The following is a 21833-nucleotide window of genomic DNA, read 5'->3' as shown; positions in this document are numbered from 1 at the left end:
CCTACCCCGCATGTGCGGTGTCACCCCAGGCACCTCGCGCGCAGGTCGCGCTGCTCAGCTGTCAGGACTCTGCTTCTGCAATTTTTGAATACTGCCACACAAGAACTAAAAATCGTCACTGTCATCTCTCAAAGAGTTAAACGAACAATATTAAAATACCATCTTCTGTCACATTTAAAGGCAGTTGGATATGTTTTTTCCTCTATATTTATATATACAGAGTTCTGATCTAGAAAAACCAATACAATAAACCATTTTACGTTTAAAAACAGGCAGTCTTTGGTGACGCAAAGGCAGAGATTTTCTTTGTTACCTTCTGCCTATTTCACTCTGTCTCATAAAGTGAATATTATTGGCACTGTCAGAAAGTTCCAGATACTGCTCCACAGATAAAACAAAATATCCATCGTAGCCTTGTACCCGCCCAGTGCTTAAAAGCTGCTGTTTCTCTCCATCTGTCCATGCCCTAATACCTTCTTCCCCTTCCTGCAGCCGTCTCTGCTCCTTAGTCCAGGCCTGAGCCACGGCTCTCTGCCTGGCTATCTCTAAGACATGGTTCTTTTCTTCTTCCACCGTTGTTCCATACCGAACGTTAAAGCACAGCGCGCCGTGCTGGAGCTGGATGTCAGCAAAGCGTCTAGTCCTCCCATTGATCACAGAAGTCATCTGCGACACTGTGACGTTGACGCCGTTCTCCAAGATGCGCCGTCCTCCGGTGTTGCCGATTAGGGCCAAATCTTCTTCCAAAGACCCCAGCTTGATGAAGTAATGCGTGTCTCGGCCCTCTATGGTGAAATGCAAGTTCTCCAGATAGTGAGCGTTGTTGAGGATGGCAGCAATGCGCCGGCTGTCCTCGTTAGCCACGCCTATAATGTCAGCTGTCACTATACCATCCTTTATAGCGAATTTGATGCCTTTGCCGAATACTGAAGGAATAGCTGCAAATCTCGGTTGTTTCACTCCCTCATAGCACTTGCCGTCGCTATACCTGGGTGTCATAGGAAGTTGATCCAAGGATATAAAGTTTCGGAGTTGCTTTTGTAGCTCACACTGAATACCAAGAATAGTCTGGAAAATAAAACAGCAATAAAGTTTGCAGGTGAAGCACCCTGCAGTTCATTATAGTGTCTCACAGACCCTACTAATCTCTTAATTGCTTGGAATGGATCTTCAATTTGTTTGGAAAACATTGTGCACATCTACAGAGCCTGGGTATACGCACAGGCTTTCTAATCGCCTAAGGTATTGCTTTCTGTCTCTTGGACTCTTTTGTTTCTAGAAAACAAATGGAAAATGTGTTTATCACAAATCCTATTTTTGTATTTATTCTTCCTTTTTTTTCTTCCTCCCCTCTTGAATTGTTACTGTAATGTCTGGTCTTTTGACTCTTAGGCATGGGAAAGCTGAACTCAAAGCTGTGCTCTTTCACATGATTCTATGCTTAGTCTCTGTGCGTCTAATTATGTCTTCTGTAAAACAGCAGTAACAGTTTTTATAGCCCATTCTTTAAGGAAAGCAGGCTGTGAAGGTCTCAAGACACTAGAACAATAGGAACCATGCAAGTACATCAGATCTGTAGATCTTGCTCCCCAATGAGGCTAAAAAAATAATCTCATTCCAACCATCTACTTGTCTTTTAACACTATACCTATCACTATGCTTTTCCTGTGCCTTTTTAATATCTTCTTTAATATCTCAGTGACAATTTTACATGAACATGCTCCTACATCTGGAACAAACTCTGACCCTCCAGCCCTCTGCACTTTGTGCAGTCATTTGTGCATGGGAAAAGAAGTCTGTTAAGTGCTAGGAACGTAAACTCACACCACTTTACACTTCCTTTTCCTGACTACATTAGAGAAAAGGCATCTTCCCTCTCTCATCTTTGCAAAATCATAGTTCTTTGTTAACAGATGCTTGTATGGTCAAATGCAAAATGTGAACACCTGCTCAGAACATCGGTAGTCAGTCCTGTTGCAGTTACATTGATTGCTAGACCCTGATAGCTGCTGTGTGGCTCTTCTTTACTGAAAATAAGCCCCGGAGCAAGGTTGAATTTTACAGACCCCTGTACGAATCCATAGCCATAATTATGCAGAGGTACAGACATGTAAAGCTGTTTATCCCCTCAGTGATTTTGCATCTCTTGTGGCATCTTTGCTAACAAAGATGAAAATCTGTTGGTTTAATTTTTTAATTCCACAGAATTTTTGTAGCTTTTTCAATTTTCACACAAACACTTTTACCCTTTTGCCTATCCTGCCCCTTAAATTTGGATTGTTTCTTTGTAAACACCTGCTAAGTTCCTTCGCTGTGTTGCTAAAAGCTTCTCCTTAAAAACTCTCCTCCACTCTGATGCCAGTACATAATTGACAATATTGAAGTTTCTAGCATTGTTATACTATTTGCTTGCCTATTATGTTGAAAGACAGAGTCACATTGTTTCCTTGGTGTCCAGTATTTTCTAATAAAATTCCTTAATTCAGTATGAGAAGCAGCTGAACAGAGTTTTTGCTAACCTTTCCAGGGTCCCACTCTTGGGTTTTTGTTTGAAGCTGTAGAAGTTCGTATGTTGTCTCCAAAGCTTCTATCTCTGGTTTTGGGAATCCAGGTAGTACATTGTGCAACTGGAAACCAAACAGCTCTAGCCAACTTCCAATGTCTACAAAACAAGGAAAGGATGCTGGCAATAAGGCACATAAATCCTAGAAAAAGTGAGGGTAGTCTGCAGAAATCCCAGCTATGCAGAAATAATGATTTCACATCAATTTATGTTTTCAGTACTGGTTACAGCATTTATTGTAGCAAACAAATTATTTGATTACAAAGCACAGCTATACTCAAATCAATAGTGTACCTTCTATCTATTTATAATGGAAAAAATTCAAATTAAGCTGCCTCCATTCTTCCCCTAATTTTAGCACTTAGAAAAGCAGCAGACACAACTATTAATTATCTTCTTCGTTACCATAAAGGCTATAGGAAACAGATCAAGCTCAGTAGGATGTTATCTATTGAAGAAATGACTTTAATGTATGTAAATTAGGACCAAATAGTAACTTTGGATGTATGCAAGTCTTGAATCCATACCAGAATCTGATAAAAAATTGTATTTTCATGAGAAACATGTTACTTTTACCTGTTGTATACTTAGCAACGTCTTGGATTCTGCCAACTGGGTAATTATTTTCAAATGAGTAGAGATTAAATGGTTGTGGGACAGCATTCAGGTGTTTCCATATATGATGATTTGGTGTTGTCCACCGACCAGCAATGACGTCATAGTCCCGCTGACCCAGATGAACTAATTTAGTAAGAGAATCATAGAGCCCTCCATGAAAACCAATGATAACCTGGAAATCTGGATTAGTGTCCTGGTAGATCTCTCCATATGGGGTGTACAAAATCTCTTTTATGACTTGGCCCCGACTGCTAAATACAGCTAGAGGTGTTCCAGTGTTATCACAAGCGACATAATACTCTTCTCCACTGCTTAATTCCATCGCAATGAGATGACCTTGAAGATCATAATATAGGGATGTTATTTCAGAGCTAGTATGATTGTACAAGTGAGTAACTCTTATTGGGTTGGAGAGATCAGCGTAGAAGAACTGTAAGTGTTGACCTAGGCTTGATTTGCTTGCAACTCGTCTTCCAAGACCATCGTAACAGTATTGCACACTCCAGCCAGACACTTTGTTGTATGCTTTGTTCAGCAGACCATTAGAGTTGTACTCAAAGATCTCATTGCCTCTTTGCCTGAGAAACCCATCTTCGTCCATTTTGTATTGAATTTCTCCAAGTCTGGTAATGCGATCTCTCAGATCGTATCTCAGAGGAGTGAGGCGCGCACTGTTTCCGTGGCTCAGCAAGTTGATGTTGCCATTAAGGTCATAGCTGTAGCGCCACTGGGTTTTATCATTCACAGACACGGTCTGAAGTTGACCATCAGCATCATACTCATAAAAATATCTCGTTATATTGGCATCTACACCTACGCGTATATCACAGATCACCATACGACCCATATTATCATACTGGATGGTCATCCAGTAAGCGATAGACTTGAGAATTTCATACTGTACTTCAATCACCTGACCATTAGCACTAAAAATTTTGGTATGCTTCATCACAGTGGTGGTTATAACTTGGTTTAAATCATAATTAATTACACTGAATTTTCCAAATTGTTCAGTCCTGCCAGAAACATCGACGTAACGGTACAGATCTATGGGAAGAGGCGTCTCATTTATCATGGCCTGCATGCTCGTGACACGGAAGTTGTTATAGCTGTAGTCAAATCTGGCGTTTACAAGCCCTTCTTCACTAAACCTGAAGATCTGCCGACCAATAAGTGGACCTGTCCAAAACAAAGAGGCGAAAAAGGAAAAGCAAGAAAAATAATGAATTACGTCACAGTATACTTACCCTACAGATCTAGCACAAACAGGCAGTGAACTCATATATACCCTTAAGCCTTATTGCTACTTGACTCTCTTAGAAAATACCATTAACTAAGAATATGTTAGATTATTCTCTCACAAACCTTTATTAATGCTTGCTCTACAAAAATATCTATATTTTATTAACATTTGTTTAAATGAATGCTATTTTATTCATAATTATGATTTCTATTTGCTTACAAGATAATTCTAAACTAAATTTATTTTACATGGTGATTTCCTTCCTCATATAAACAGTCCTCTTGAATTTATGTTATATTATGGTATAAACGGGAAACTTGGAAATACAAATAATAAAACAACTTGATTTAGTATTTAGCAAATATCCACACAGTGGAATAAAAACAATCAAACATTATAAGAACTATTCCATACCAAGCAATAAAAAGAAAACTGTATTTCAAATGGGACAGCTATATATGCCTATGGACACAGACGTAGAGATACACACATACATTTTTCTATTGAAACATAAAATATAAGAACTTGTAGACATAAAAATAATGGAAATTCATGCCAGGTGAGTGCAGGATCAGGGCCAAAAACTTTAGCAAAAAGCAGACAGTTACACAAACCTGTTTGCCTGTATCTGATGGTACAGATGAACCCATCGTGCATTAAATGTATTGTTTTAATAACCCCAGAAGATTCCTCGTAGGTGAACGTGACTTGAGTAGTATCATAAAGAATCTCAGAAAGTCGGGACTGTTTGGTGTATTTGTAAAGGACTCTGCGTCCTGTCCCAGGATATAATGTTTGCAGAAGCCGTCCGTCTCTGGTGACGTCCTGTATGAAAGCCGCGTTGCTGTCTGGAGGGGTGTAGATGTTGCGGTAGTACCCGACGGACAGCATGGTTTGCAGGGCATGGCGCACCATGCTCGGCATGGTGACCGACAGCAGGTAGTCGGACTGGTCATACTCAAAGATGTAGCGGCGCTGGCTGTGCAACAGGAGCATCACGGACTGCAATCAAACAGAAATGGCAGTGTAAGTGGCTGATCAAACAAATGATTATTCATCTAGTGAGTGCCTGAAGGTGAAGGAAACGCTGAAACGACCACCCACTCTTGTTGTTTGCTCTTACTGTCTGTACAATTCCAAGTGAAGCTTTCAGCTCCAGGAGACCTGGCCAGCAAGGTGGTATAAAACAGGAGAAGAATAATAATAAGTCTAGAGGTAAGGACCTCCAAACTGGAAGGCAGATGTGGCTCTCAGTAGCATTTCAGCCTCATGCTGACTTGCTATGTTGCTTTGAAATATTTAGGTCATCCTCTCAGGAAGCAAAAACAGAGGGAGCCTCTCCCTCACACACAGGCAGAGCATCTGCACCAGCAGATGTTTCTAGGGGAGGTGGAAAGGGGAAGCTTTCAGTGGTGTGTGCAAGGTGTTTACCTTTTATTTGCACTCTGCCTATCTCTAGCACAGACCTACCCCTTTTTCTGTACGTCTTCTATTAAATGCCCATTGTCCCAGAGGTCACAGTATCTCCGTGCTTACAGATGGATGAAAGTAGTCTGCAGGTTCTTTGGTGTGACTACGTCTATCTCTGGTTCTTGATGTTTACAAAGAAAACTATTTCTACACAGGTACTTGATATTTGCCCTGTGCTGGTTAATTGTGGCTGGTCAACGAAATCTGGTTTGTTTGTTTGGCAGACGAATGTGCAAGCATGGCAGACATTCTTCTGTGCAAATTTAAAGTTTGGGTTCTGTCAACTTTTTCAGCAGTCATGTGCAAAGTCACAGTATCACAGAGTACAAGCCCACTGGTGAACAGGCACCGTTGAAAACAAGCATAATGAAACACAGAGTGAAAATGAATGGGGGATCTTTGTAGCCTTCCCCCAGCTCCAGCAAGTGGCCCGGCTGGACCAGAGCACTGCACATCTTTGCCACACTGTCTGAGCTGAGACGGAGCGCTGACACTGCACCGTTCTTAGCTCACAGCCCAAACCTACCAGGCACATAACCAAATTTGTCCGGTTTCTGCCCGATTGGGATGTCATGCAAAACAAAGTCTTATGAAGAACAGTGTGGCTGCTTTTTTGTAGAGCATTGGGGAAAGAAATCAGAAAAAAAGGCTTTTTTTCCCTTTAAGCTCAAAAATCTTCTCTGGGAAGAAAACACTGAGAGCTTAGCCTTGCAATGTGTTAAGTAACATTGGCCCTAAGCCACTTCGCTCTGACAAATAACCCAAGTGCTTATTCAAAGGACCAAAGACAGGCTAAGCCTTGGCCATCCTCTCTGCACCCCCGGCCCCCTGCCCTCCCAAGATGTATTTCTTCCTGCCCTTGGTGAAAGACATCTGTCACCCGCACACAAGCCAGCCAGCACCAACATATGCCACTCGCGAGTCACCCTCTGCCAACTGGTGACGACAGACCTTTACTCTGAGCTTTCTCTGATCGCTTTATTGCCGGTCTGCCAAGCATTTCTAACACGCGCAGTGTTTATTTTGTTTTCACCTTCAGTCAAGAGTCCCCAATCTGCAGTAAACCACTGGCTGAACTCTCTCCTCGCACTGATGTGACGCCTCTCTCTATATACTGCTCCCGGGCCTGTTTTTAAGCTGTCTGCCATTGACAGAGTATGAATAACAAGATCAGAAACATCTCTAATATAACTTTAGTGCCCCTGTGTGCCATTTTTACAGCGTTTTGTGGCTTTTCCACTTTTGTCCGGGATAGTAAAAGGTTAGACAGTACAAGGGTTTGAGACTTAGTATCCTCTCTAGCCTATTAGAGTATACCATAAAGAGAAAAAAAAATTAATTCCCAACTCATCCTAATAATATTACAATAGATTTTTCAACTCTTTGCACAAATTGGGATCTAATTGTTTTAAAGGATTTCAGAGGGTAGCTCATAAACATCCCAAAAGCTGTCATTTTATAAAAGCAACCAGAGCCTGGTCAACCACGTAATGATTGATGCCGCATGGTATATCGAGACAAACAGCCAGTGGCAATTACTTGGAGCTCTACTGGGAATACACAGAAATGCTGAGCTTCACCACTAGATGTCATTTCTGTCCAACATACACATGCAGCCGCTCATCTATTTTGTCTGGTGGTAAACGGCAGGATTTTGGAAGCAAGCTTGGAGTATTCAGGAGATTTTATAACACCATTAACTAATTGAGGAAAGTGACCAAAACAAGAGGAACTGAATCTCATCAGTAAGAATTATTTACAGTGCTACTATCATAGTGCTTTTTAAAATCTAAATTATTGGGGCTAATTTTGGAAGGGGAAGAGATTTTTGAAGATGTACAATTAACTCAAGTGCTAAAAAATGAAAAATTAAATAATTATGAATTGGAAGCGAACTATATAATTGATTTTTTGATAAAAGGAATCATTGGGTCTTACAAGGTTTCAGACAACCTTTAGCAATCATTATATAATTAACACAATGAGTTATTGACTTTAATGGAGCCACAAAATGATATCTCAATGTCTAATTTTGACAGGGAATTCATCTTTTTTTGGCACAAGGAACAAACAGTGATGAAAGTACATTAAATAGCTGGAAGATTATGTCCATAGTGTGTATGACTTTCCATAATTTTAATGACAAGTTACAGCATAACCCAAGCCTGCTGCTACCTGATTCAGTAATGTTTTGCCATTTGCGTCTACAAGATCAGGATTTGGCCACTTGCGCAGAATTCTAGAATAACAGTTTGAAGTCATATGACTTTATTTATAAGCTCGTCATAAACTAAGAACAGACGAAGTGGTTTAGAAAGATAAGAAGCATACATCTTTCCAAAATTATGGTCCATTAGCCCCAAAGAAAAAAGAAAAGATTCCTCCAACAGGCATATTGCCCAATATTTGAAAGCTGTACTAAACGCCTGTTTACTTGCAATTTGCAGAAGAGCATACAGACAAAAGAAGCCCTGACAAATTTATCAGAACCAAACTTCTGAAGCTTCTAGGGTTTGCCAATCTTGTTAACACATGCAAGAACCATACTGCATGCAGACAAGGAAAGAATCACATTTTTATGCATTCTCCCGTCTAAATCATTTTTTTCTCTGGGTTAGGTTTAAGTTTTTTGAGGATCAGGCTTAAATACATTCAAAATAAGTACAGCAAAGTTTATCTTAAAGGTACACATTTGGAACTTTTAAATATATTAATAACTTCAAAGTGATTGGATTTCCTGCGTGTAATACCCCCTATCAGTTTTACCTCACCTGCCCCCTCCTAGCCTCTCCCTGTGGTTAACAGGTTCAGAGAAAATGTTCTGCAAACTCAGGGTATATTGGATAGTCCAAGATGTTGCTATTTAAAAAAAAAAAAGTTTAAAAGGACACTGTTTCAGTACAATTTCACAGTAAGTTCTGAAAGCATTAAAAATACAGATTGGCTTTTTGGTTTTGAAAGACAAGATGATACCAAATGAGATGCTTCTACAGGTGAAGGAGATGCTGTTCTTCCTTAGTCTGTACAACACCTACTCCCCTATCTTGTGACCATTACTTATAGACATAAATGAAAATTACAATACTCAGGCAATTTAGACATGAAGTCACTATAAAAGCAGAGCAATAACTCATTTCATATTAATATTTTCCCCCTCAAATAGCCCTCATAAATACTGAAGCAATCTTTCTCCTCACAGGAGCAATCCCTTTTTTATAGCGCAGCACTGAGTAGGTGCAAGCTTGTACTCACTGCCTCGTAATTTTGGCTTAAAAGAATCATGTTTGTGGGGAGGGAACAGTTCCTTTTCAGTGACTGTTATACTTTTGACTATGTTATATGGAGTGGCAACGTGTTTTTCACCAGTGAGAGTGTCCTTTGTTCACTTGAACTTGGACTGGGACCAAGAAGTCATTTCTACTTACCAATTAAATAAATCTGAGGTGCTAATAGCTTCCTTCAGAACTAAAGTATGGCAGGTTTGAACTGGTGACATGCAGGTCTAAGCACGTCCAGAGACATTTTTATCTGGTTATGTAATTGTATGCATTTTCTGTTTAAAAAGTCTTAAACATTCTTGCAAAAGATAGCATTACAACATAGTTCACAATATAATATCTATATGAAAACAAATATTTTGCCTTGGTACAACAATCTACTTTTGAAATGATTTACCTTTTCTAAATATGTGTAACTCCATATTTTACCATCTGCCCATGTTCTGGAAATTATGTTCCCACTTGGATCATACTCCATTTTCTCAGTCCAGGTTCCTCTTTGGATATAGGTGACTAATCCAGAATGTGAATAAGTGATATTGACCTCATTGTACTTGCTGATGGGCGACCATAAAATTGGGCGTCCTGTCTGGTCATACATAATCCGAAGAGTGAATTTTCGATGATCATCATAAATCTTTCCTGTTCTGGTTACATGATCAAAATCAATGGAGAGCAGGTTTCTGTTGTGGGCCTAAACACAAAGATACAGTAAGGTAAGAAAACAATGCATCTTAATTACGCACCACACAAACATTTCTATGTCAGGTCTAATCAAAATGTGCAATGGTTTAACGTTATGATGGGGAATTTAGGCCTTGTGAAAAACAAGGAAATAGAAAAATATTCAGATGAGAAACAGGAGGACCCAGAAACAAAATGCTGCTTGCATTCAGTGTTACTATACTTTGCATTACAGGATGCTTCCTATTTCCATGTGCTAACCCACACCTCTGCTCTCACCTTTTCCTAAGTTTTTCTTCTTTCTTCTCAACTTTCATCTCTCTGTGGATGGACGTTTTGATTCCAGCCAAAGATCACAGCCCACAAATTAACAAAGCCATCCTATCTCACATCCTCTCTCGTAAGCTCCGTTAATGTTGACAGGTCAGTTACTGCTCTGGGATAGCCCACGCCAGGTCGCACACTGATGCCGCAAAGGGAAGAGCTCTGCTTGCAGCTCCCGAAGACCCCGCTCACCGGCGTCCTCATGCTTCTTCACAAAACCACCCTTCTCCCAGAGCTCGTGAAAGCCAGGGGCAGCCGTGCCTGCTGCCAGCCATATTCCTTGTTGCAGCTTTCTCACAGCATTTGGGACCCGCAGCATTTGTTAAATCCGCTGTGTCTGACAGACTAACAGTGACTGTGCTATGATCTGTTAACATTTATTGTCCAACGGGAAAATGCAGAGGGGCAGCCCAATTCTCAATCTGAAATCAAGTTTAAAGCTGAGCCAGATTCATGAAGACAAAATATATGTATCCAGCGCTTTTATCATCTACCTCCTTACATCATTCAGTCACTGGGCAATCACCATTAAACCCCATTTAAATCAGAGATATAATTTAGGGAACCATAAGACATTGTTCATTGACTTGTCTTTTTCAGATCAATGCTCAATGTGCTCGTATTAATCTACTGCATTTTATCTAATCGCTTGTATTAATCTATTCCAATTAATAAATTCCTTACAGCAGAGGCGATGTCAGTGCAAGTGTTAGCACAGTGCACAGCACAGTGCTTGCTCTTGAGACCTGGAGGCGTAGCCGTAAAGTAAATGGTTAAGAATACCTGTTTAATAATTCAAGCTGGGATCATATGGTGGTAGTGATTAGAAAGAACATTTTTTTTCTTTACCCTTTCTGTTTTTAGATACAAAATAATTTGAAAATCTAGAAGAAGCAGGTGTTCTTTCTTCAACTACCATTCCTGGGGTTTTATATACACACATGTCTAACTTTAATAGTGTTCATTTACAATAGCTGTAAAATACCTATATACCCCTGTAGACTGCTGTAACTACTACAATTTATGCTCTAATGATAGTTAAGGAGCCCAAGTAAAATGGGATGCTCAGTTCAACTATGTTTGCTTGTATACAGTCTGATGGATTAAGTGTATTACAATATATTTCTTGCAAACTTCTTGCAATTTCTGAAAACAAACCCTCTTGGTGGTAAAATAACTGAAAAGCAAGCAGGGGATATACCCTGGCTCATATTCATTTACTGTCTATGTACATATTTAATGTTCTTATTGCTATTATTATTATTATTATTATTGTAGAATGCAGTTACGAGAAAGGGAAGTCTTGAATACAAATTGCTTGCAATCTACATTTCAGGGACAATACAACAAATAAGAGTGAAAACCAAACAGAGGCAGAATTAGCAGCAAAGTGGATAGCAGCAGTATTTGAAAGCTCACAGAGTTAAGGTAAGGTTTGGGTGGATGCCATTACTTCCCTTATATTCCACATTTTATGTCTCATTTGTTTACTTTCTTAGATTTTAGTTAAATTTAACACCCTTCTCAAGGCAAGACAGGATGATACATGGGTAGGAGGCCTCATTTCAACGTTGTCACCAAAAAAGCTGATTTCAAATCCCATTGGCTTTTTAAAGATGCCTCCTCCAACGTACATACAATGTAGTAAGGAGCCCCTGTGAGAGGCTGGAGCTCATGTGCTCTGTTACAAGCCAGGGAAAACTGGTTTCCTAAAACAGTGTCAGGTCAGAAATTCAGCTGATGAAAACAGGGAGAAAATTCAGCTGACTTCAGTAATAATGTTAGTAGTGCATAAAAAGATATATTTATTATATATTTTTAAACATTCGTTGACTCTACTTCCATTAGGTTTATAGCCAGAAATTTTGCAGTGTAAATAATCGCATAAATGTGCAGTCTCTTGACTTTCATTCTCAAACCTAAACTGTCTACAATATGTAAATCAGATGAGATGATTGTATTATTTCCTTGTCTGTGTTTTGATTTGAGTCAACGTAAGCTGATACACACTGGCAGAGGATTTGGTTCTATCATTAGAACTTGCTGTAAGACTGGTAAATAAAGGGACATCATTTGCTAAATGCGATAATAAACATAGCTGTCAAAGCCTGTAGCTGCAGGACTTTTGAATTGAGGCCAGTGAGTTATTTCCTTTTTTGTTACTAAAAAAAAAAAAAAAAAAGGCAAAAATAAGTAAGACTGGCCAAGCATTCAATTTTCAATTTTGTAGATATTCAGTTATAAAACCTGGACTGCATCCAATGCCAAGTTCCTCTAAGTTATGCAAAAGACAGGAGGGAACAGAGCTGCATTCTAATCAGTATATTACTATGCATCATGCTCATTGGTTTTAACAACAGCCTTTGCTTCATTTTTAGAAGTCAATTAAAATAGCAGTTTAATTGATAAAAAAGAAGTCTTGCTAGATTAAGATTGATGTTAAAATGCCTGATTGTACATAGATTTATTATTAATATAAAATGCATACATCCCTACAGACTGTTTTATATACTTTCAGGAAGCACCAGGGCAGGCAGTTCTGCACTTAAAGGAAACCTGTGATTAATTCCTGTTTCCCACATTGATTTAGATACGGAGACAAAGTTAGATGTCTGTTCTAGCATTTCAGTTAACTAACTTACTCACTTCTGCTCTATTTCTAGAGCAGGGAATTCACACCATGCAAAAATCCCACTCTTTAAAACACAGTGTTTACAGCGTTATTCAGAACGTGCGAACAGCGGCCTCCTTCCAAAACTGGAAACAACACTAATAGAGTGACATGCTTTCAAGATGGCTGCTAATTGCAATTAAGAATTAAAAAGGTTAGGACCAGGTAGAGAAGGAAAACTTTCTTCTTCTCAAGTAGGTCATCCTGTACCTCATCCTCAGTTACCTGCCTTCTAATTTATACCTCTTAGCACTCAAAGCCATTTGTTTCAATGGCAGTATCAGGACTGATCTCTAAGTAACATCTTTAAACCTCATTTTTATGCTTTTTTTCTTTTTCTTCTCAGAAAACTCTTCCATTGTGCTGGGTTTTTTTCTTCGACTGAGAGCTCCTGCAAGTCTGTTCATTTCCATTGAGAAATGGTCCAATCCCCAGAGCTTTTCTTTACATATATTTTCAAAGTTCAGCATAGTTCTTTCTGCCCTACATTGCAAGCTTTCTAACACACTTCCTATTGTGCCAGTCATGGCATATTAAGTGTTTAAAAACTTTCTTTTTAAAATACAACTCACTAGAAGTTTTCAGAAGATCTCACCAGAACCTCATCCAGCATAACGGCTTCTAATGATGCTACATTTTTTTTTTCCCCCAGCAGCACTCAAGCATCTGTCAATAGCAAGCCCTAAATCCCTTTCATTATTTGGCATTACTGCTTCAAACACATTATATGATGGTATTTTTGCTCCTGCTGTCCTGCATATTTCCTTTAATCACCAAGGCACGATAGCTGTCTCTGGGTAAATTCTGCCGCTCCTTTGCCTCCCTTGTCAACTGCACTGTTCCAGCTCCGTCCACCTCCACCGACTCCCCACTCCATCAGCATCCCACGCAAACTTCTCAGTGCTAAAGCTGAACTCCAGGACCCATATATTTCACCTATCCTCCAAAGTCCTTCTCATTGGCAGTAACAGCCTCGATAGTCCATTTGTTCCTTTCTCTTGTGTCTATTTACGTGGTGGATCCTATGCGCAGAATATTTCTCCTCCTTCCCACTATCAAATCCTCATTTAATGTGCTATCCCACCAGGTTCCCTCCAGCCTTGCCCTGACAGCCCTCAGACAGATGGTCCTAGAGCTCGCTACAGTCAAGGGAGGGGAAACCATTGTCATACCAGCAGCTGACTTGTCCTTCTGAGTAGGCAGGGGCAATCCATAAGCCCCCTTGATCTTGGGTAGGTATAAAAAGACACAATTTACAGTAATAACAATGCAATGGTCACTGCTGTGATGCTAGTGGATACTTTTGGAGGGACAGAGAATATAAGACAGCAGCACAACAAAGTCGTTCTTACACTTCACCTTCACATTCTGTCCTCTCACTGGATGAAGGTGAAGGAGGAGAAGGAGGAGTATACGAGTGGTTCTATGCACCAACAGGCTGACCCAGAGGCAGGTCAATCTCTGAGCTCTGGACAGCTTCAGTGTTGCAGTATTTCAACGAACATTTTATGCCTCCAGCCAGAACCCATTTAATCCTGACCAATTTGTGAATTTCCTCCCTTTTTTGGTATGCAATATTAAGGATCATGCAGAAGCAAGTGAAAATGAGTTAAAAAGAACCTGCAATCAATTTCAACAATAGAAAACATGAACTGCGTAACAGGAAAACTGTGCAGGGTGATGTGCCTATATTAAATATAACTGTCATGAACAACTTGGCCCTGGCAATGGAAGCAGAAGAGATGACTGACTACATCCTTTCCATTTAAGATTTTATTACATAAGATCCTTAAAAAAAATGCGCCATATCTAAGCACAAAATCACAGAAAACCCAACTGAATGGGCAATGTGAGCCATGGAGGCCATAGTTTGGATCCTGCCATCTTAACACATTTGCCACTGTAATGAAGTTCAGCTGCCTCTCTAGACAGGACCATGAGGACTCACGCTATACCAGAGCGGCGGCACCCAGAAGCTTCTCCTCATTTGCAAGATCCTAATAAAGTAACTGTGACTGTCAAACCTGAAAGATGGCCTTTCAAACAGGCGTTTCACATGCAGTGGCCAGTCCATCCAAGTCTCGCACTTTTGATTGATCAGAGCAGTTGAAAACCAAACAGATGATACAGTTTCAAAAAATATACCATATCTCATAACCAAAAGACAATCCAGAGATTTTAATAACCATCTCTGTATTTTCAGAGCTAACAGATGTACGTTCGGAGACAATACCTATCCAGGAAGATTGTAGTTAACAATGCAATATTTTTAAAGCCAAAATTCCCAGACGTACTACTGGTACAGGCATTTTAAAGAGTATTCATGTGAAAAGCAGAACTGATTTTGTAAAATACCTGTTCTGCAAGGTAGCAGTCTCTTTGAGCCTTAGTGTTACCTAATCAAATGCTGAATGTTGACCATCTGTCATTGTAATCTGCGAGTTCTCATCACAGATAAAAATAAACCATGGAGGGAATGTTAAAGTAATTCTTTATTAGGGCCATAGTGCAACCCAGCCAGAGGGAGTGGGGGAGTTTGAGAGCATGTGGTGGAAGGCACAACACATAGCCTGTCTAGATACACAGGGAGGACCTACAGCACTCTGGCTTGCACGAAACACACTGGCCAGGACACCCAAGGTGTGCCCTGCAAGACCCTCTGCCCCAGGCAGAGGCTGGTACCTGTTATTTCCCTCAGAAGAAAGAGGGTCAATAGATCTGAGAGAGGCATTCTGTGGCTCCGACTCTGCTGCTGTGCCAGAGTAACTACGCATTGTCCTTTGCTCACAGCTTCTTCCAAAGCCATAATTAAGTTCTTAGTTGAAAAAGAAGTGGAAGAAAAAAAGTAATTATGTCTTGAGGTCAAGTCTCACAACCAAAATCAAACAGAGATCAAACATCCCTGTGACTGTCGGAGGAGTTTAGGTTTGAAATTCATGGCTGGGGCCCACCATTGATACAAACTTTCCATTGCTCTCCTTACAAAGTAGAACATTTCAACATGATTTTAGTTCAATGTCTTTCAAAGGGAACACTGCACTTTACACAAGAGGAAGCCTTACCCTTAGCCTTCTCTCAAACGTGGAGATATTGCCTTTGGTCTGCTCCCTCCTTTGCCTCCATTCAATGAGATTTGAGTTATGCTCTCCAGGAAGGGAGATATTGCACTTCCCTAAAGTGGGGCTGACAACCCCTGCTAGAATATGAGGCTCCGTGTTAAGCGTGATTTCCATTCCACTGGCAAAGGTGACTCTCAGAGACCCATCTGGGCTGACCCGGTAGATATTCTGCGTGTTATCTGTCAAAAAACAACAACCAAAAACAGGCAACAAAGAAAAGTTCAGATTTCCAGATTTATGAAGCAAATGTTAGGTGCAATAGGGCTTTGTTTGTCCCTAGGTTACAGACAGCTGAACATATACCAACTGCAGTGTGATTTTTGCAACCTGTGACCTCCAGGCCTTCCCATGTCTAAAGAGCTTTTTATTACATTTGGCCTGATGATTTCCATTGTGAAGGTTTCCTGCAGCAGGAATAAAGAGTTTTTGCTTTCAGCTTAAAAGTATGTAAACCCACAGGCTGGGTTTTGACCACTGATATTCTGATGATTTTAGCACATTGGGATCTATTAACAGGATAGTGTACTGCTTGAGCGACTGCAATGAGTATCTGAGGTCAAGCATGAAAGCTGTTTTCAAAATGTCTAGGATGATGGCCAGTCTCCCATTCTGTCCATTTTCCCTGTATCACCGTGCTAAAATCTCCTCCTCCTCCCCATTAGCAGCAAGACCCTGGGGTACAGGCACAGTGACAGTCAGCCACGAGCCTGAAGCCTGGTGCAAGAGACCCACTGGGATGTGGTTGTTGGCAGAAAAATGAATGGGTCAGCAACGGTGGCACAGCGAGCAGCTCCAGAGGCTCGGGACTGTGCTGCAGAGGGCTGTCGAGGGCAGCTGGGATGACCTAGCACAGCCTCCTCCTCCTCCTCCACAAAACTGCCAGAAGGACGCGGAGGGTCCAGAGCAGGTCTCCACTGCAAGGACGTAAAGGCATACAGCCACTGCACGCTCCCTTTCTTTTGCCTGGGCACTGGAATTCCTCCACTGCAGGCAGAGCTGAGCCACATCGCCTTGCATTTGGTCAGGCTAGGGATATGCACGCGGGAGGTTACTGTGGCTCAGCTGTCAGGGGGCAACTCGATCATGAGCCTGAATGTTTAGTGCTAAGAGACAAAGCGGAAGTCTCACCCTTAAAATGCAATTGAATTCATACCAGCTAGGGACTATGAAAAGCATCCTTTTTTTTTCTTTTAGCCGGTCCACACAGGAGTAACTGGTCCAGCTCTTGAGACGTGAATATGTGGAAAACGGTCAGGTATGTCAGAAAGTGAAGATAATAGGCATTACATTAAAAGAGACTTTGTGACTCAGATGTAAGGATACCACGTCTGACTGGTTGTTCACAGGGTGCTTTGTGATAGTTTCACAGAGATACAGAAATATGCAAATTATATGAATTCATAAATATGATAGGTATAATAACTACAGCTGTTCATTTCCTGGCACTGCCCATAGCGTGCTGGCACTTTCCTGAGGCAGAATTTGGTAACATATCAACTTTGAGGAGTTTCAGATTTAAGGACAGACATACAACCAGGCAGTCAGTAGATGATGCAGATGGGGTCACTTGGACAAAGCCTAACAGGTGATACAACAATACAGTATAATTATTTCCACTTGTTCAGTGCTGTCTCTGCAATGCAATAGTGAAGAGAAATGAGTATCTATCTTGTTAGGTGAGTTCTTCCTATTTTTTGTTATAGATCAAAAACTGAGAGGAAGAAAAGTTCTGTGATTTGCTCAGTTACAGAGCTTTTCCATAGCAGACCTGGAAGGAAATCAGAGAGCAAAAACCTGAACAAGCCACTGCAAACAAGAAAATCAACAAGGAGAAGAAAACCCAGATCAATTAAACTATATAAAACCAGAACTCTGGTGATGAATCTGCAAAATCTGAAGGAGGGCACCGAGGCACTTCCATTAGGCAGAGAGTAAATTCTTCTGGAGAGATATGATATTGCCAGGGAAATAATGTGGTGTCTACAGGGGCTGAGTCAAAATCTCATCCCCAAGGCAGTCACCAGCAGAAGTGGGTCGCGCTTTTCTCCTTCCTACAAGTGCTGTCCCCAGGACACAGCACTACCTGAAAGGATTCACAACATTGGCCAAACAAGGCATTTCAGTGCTAAAACATCAGTGGAACATGTCATTCTTCTGGGCAATATTTCTCAGAATAACAAAGCTCAGTGTATTATAGCTCAGTCTAAGTCCTCCAGATACTGAAGTAGAAACTAGCACGTAATGCCTGGAGACACTGGAGATTTCAATAACTAGAATCCATCCATGGGACTCTTCTAGGAGGAAAAGAATTCAGTTGTGGTTTGTTTCTAATTGGTATCCCAGGAGAATTATAAGTAGTATCTAGCTATTTGTACTGAAGCAAGGAAGAAGCAAATGAACTAATTCTAATGTCTTTTTTTGGCAAACAGTTAAGAATGCAGTAATATCTAGGGTTTGAAACGTAATGATGAGGGAAGAAATAACAGAAATGCGTTAATTACCTTGTTTTAAAGTATATATTGTAGAGGTAGCTGAGAAGTTTGTGGCTGTGATCACATTCTCTCTGTTTGAAGTATCAAGTTCCACTCGCGTCAGTTTTTCAACATCGCTGTGGAAACTGCTGACTTCCCCGGTTGGGAAGGTCGCATTGGTGAGATGGCCATCAGAGTCATACCTGCAAGACATGGTGTTAAAGAGGCATGAAAATGTATCACTATTGTCTTGGAGATACACCTAAAGGAAAAAAAAAAGGGAAAAAAGTAAGAAGCATTGTTAACACTGTGCAATAAGGAAAAAGGTAAGAATTGGTCCAGTTATTCACTCAAAATGCATTCATTCCCTAATCCGAATTCCTGCTTAGAGTCTTTTTCAGTGGTGGTGGATAAAATACAACTGGGAACAGTCTGAGATGCTACCTACATCAGTCAGCTTCTGCCAGAGGTTTCAGCGTTGCGGTGGGGGTTTCACCCACTGGGATGTGATACAGGAGGGCGGCCGCTGGAGGTCACTCGGCATTCAGGCAACCACCTCGCCCCCAAAAAAGGCGTTTTCTTACCGTAAGTTTAAATAAAACCAATTCTTAGATCCCGCAACACTCAAAACCTGCCTTTTGTTGCTGATGCGTGAAGTACATAATATGAATGGTGAATTTAAAAAGGGGACCTAAAGCGTAACAATAGCAATAAAATTAGATTGAAATCTGCAGCGATTAAGTTGCCTACATGGTTTTTACTCTTGTGTTAGGTTTCCCACGGGCCTACTCAAATCAGCAGGAACTTCTCATCACAAGTAACAGCATCAGAATCTAGAGCACCACATTCTAGTTCACCTAAATTTCATCAGTGCTAAGGAAATTCTTTTAGTTTAAGGTACTTTATGTGCATCAGGCCATGTTACGAAAAAGTAAAAAAATTCAAAAAAAGCTCGGGAGCAGTGTTTCTAACAGGTCTTTTCAGTTCTACAGATATATTTGTTCTTTCTCATGGTTCACATGGAATACAATGCAGAACACTGCTTGGTGCTTGATATTGTTTCACATTAATGCCTCCCATCTTAAAAACCTTATTGATGCTAACACAGTTTTATTCATCCAAGACACCTCACTGATAATGCAGATGTATTTGCATGAGTAAAACCAACTCATGTTCATAAAATAGAAACTTATTTGTGCAGGTAGGAAAGCATAATTAAGTTTCATGTTTTATTAACTGTCTCCTCTCATTGACAAAACATATCCTCAGCTGGTGTAGCAACCGGCAAAGCTCCACTGCCTCCAATGGAACTCTTCCAATTCACATCAGCAGACGATCTGGCTATGTCCTTCACTTTAATGTGTTGGCATCATTTCCTTAGGATCTTTACTTCCCCCTAATTAGTCAGACAAAAATCTATGTCACAAGAAGTATTGGCGAAAAAAAATCAGGATTTTTTTCCCTTTCCCCCCAATATAAAAGAAAAATACAGCAGCTGTTCTTTCCAAATGGAGCACTGGAGAATGAACTAGTGACCATGTTGTGTTTTTTTCACAAAAACATTAATCAAATGTTAAATGCAGTATAATCTCTCTCTCACCTCCTACTGCCCTCATATACATCATGCAATTTATTTACATTCTACCCTTATGCCGGTTCTGTGCAAATTGACTGGATGCCACACCCAGCAATTAAAATTGACTCAGATCACTACTTTTGATCATTAGAAAACTCCATGAACATTGGGCAGTTATATTTCATTTACTGCTTCATCAAACAGATATGACAGCTTGCTAGGTTATTTGGATTCGCTACCGTACCACAGAAAAATCCCCAAATCATGCATTTTTATGGCGTAAATGCAGCCAGTTTATTGGAATGTATTTGTGCACAAGACTTGGGATCCATCTTCGCTAAGGATCTAGTTTTGCTGCTGATAGTGCTGCTGTCGAGATACAGAACTCACTGTGTAGCTGAAAATGGGATAAACTGTTACTGGATGGCTGGCCAGATAGGGTACTGAATTATAATGAGACTAGAGCACATGCCAACGGACTCTTACTCATGTAGATGGTCCGAATGACTTCAAGGAGAACATGCAGATTAGCATCTCAGCAATGATTCCATAATGTGACCATCTAAAGGGTTTTTTTTTATTCCAGATTGCTCCAAGAAACCCAACCCTCCAAGGATAGGTTCTGCCACCTTTCACATGATGAATAGTAGCACACTGGGACTCAGTTCCTGCAGAGCAATGTCCTACCCATACTAATAGGGGCAGAATCATGACATATTTCTTAATGTTAATTTGGGGCCCAGTTATGCCACTGTTAATCATGTCAGTGACCATTTAATCATGCAAATAATTGCATTGATTTCAGTACTCACATGAGGAAGTGCTCACCAGTATTTGAAATGCACACTTGGGGATATAGCTTCACAATCTATTTTCATTTCTATGTGTAGCACAGTTAAGAGTTATATCATTTCAAAGGGAAAGCGGTCTAATTAATTTTTTCAGAGAGAGTTGTTTCTTGCAGGTGTTTTCTCGTCCTTGATTTAATAGAGGCACAGAGCTCCCCCTCCCCTCTTACAGCTTTAATGATACAATATTAAAAAAATCTAGATGACTGAAAATTATACATTAGCTATAATTTTATGCAAGAGCTCTTTCAGTACTTCCATTCCATCAGATTAGAGTAGATGGATGACAAGTACTTTTGTAGGTGGTTTTCTACCTCTTAATAATTTCCCTCTGTGAGTGAATCTGACATATAGGTAGATGTTCTGAACAGTTCATTATCTTTGCTCATATTCCCAAGTATGTGTGATACGTGTTGTTAAACAAACTCATCCCTGCTTCAGCTTGACACTGCCATGGGTTGAACTTTTGGATGTGAATGCAAATCTACCTTAAATGGAGAAGATGATTCCAAGCAATTTGAAGGTTGCTTATATGATAATTCTCTTAGCTCCAATACTATGTTCATACAGGACTTGGAAGCGATTCACATATAAGTAACCCCTTCAAAAAAATCTAATTTTCAAACTGAAATCTGGTGTCAGTTCAGAATGTGACCTGTCTGGAAAATAATGTCTGGTTAAAGGATAACTAAGGATCATCACGCCCCATGACCTATTCATGGCAGAAGGTGAGCAGCATCTCCTGAAAGCACATCTACTCACCGCAGCACTGATTATAGTCAACTACCTCTCTGACTGCAGCCGATTGGGTGACAGTCTGTGTATTGGCCATTCAGGAATTTGTAATATATTATGAAGATGACTTAAAATCTTGGACTGAACATAAGTATTAAAGACATGACTTCACTATTTAATTTTGATATTGTTTTTGTAGTGCTAACAATTGTAATTCTGTCAATTTCTAGTGA

General features: G+C 40.3%; 1 protein-coding gene across 5 annotated transcripts in view; it reads right to left on the bottom strand.

The window, feature by feature from the left end:
- Window positions 1–99: 99 nt before the first annotated feature.
- Window positions 100–21833, bottom strand: part of TENM1 (teneurin transmembrane protein 1) — a 252225-nt gene continuing 230491 nt past the window's right edge. For all 5 annotated transcript variants that reach the window (XM_075053993.1, XM_075053994.1, XM_075053995.1 and 2 more), the window contains 7 exons: window positions 18472–18644; window positions 15914–16149; window positions 9570–9866; window positions 5039–5426; window positions 3140–4360; window positions 2520–2662; window positions 100–1068 (listed from right to left, as the gene is read on the bottom strand). In XM_075053993.1, the coding sequence (XP_074910094.1) occupies window positions 310–1068; window positions 2520–2662; window positions 3140–4360; window positions 5039–5426; window positions 9570–9866; window positions 15914–16149; window positions 18472–18644 (3217 nt within the window). In that variant the 3' untranslated portion in view covers window positions 100–309. The remainder of the gene's footprint in view (window positions 1069–2519; window positions 2663–3139; window positions 4361–5038; window positions 5427–9569; window positions 9867–15913; window positions 16150–18471; window positions 18645–21833) is intronic.

The sequence above is a fragment of the Buteo buteo genome, chromosome 22 (genome assembly GCF_964188355.1).
Source record: "Buteo buteo chromosome 22, bButBut1.hap1.1, whole genome shotgun sequence".
Taxonomy (NCBI): Eukaryota; Metazoa; Chordata; class Aves; order Accipitriformes; family Accipitridae; genus Buteo; species Buteo buteo.
This window is presented reverse-complemented; position numbering and strand designations above follow the sequence as displayed.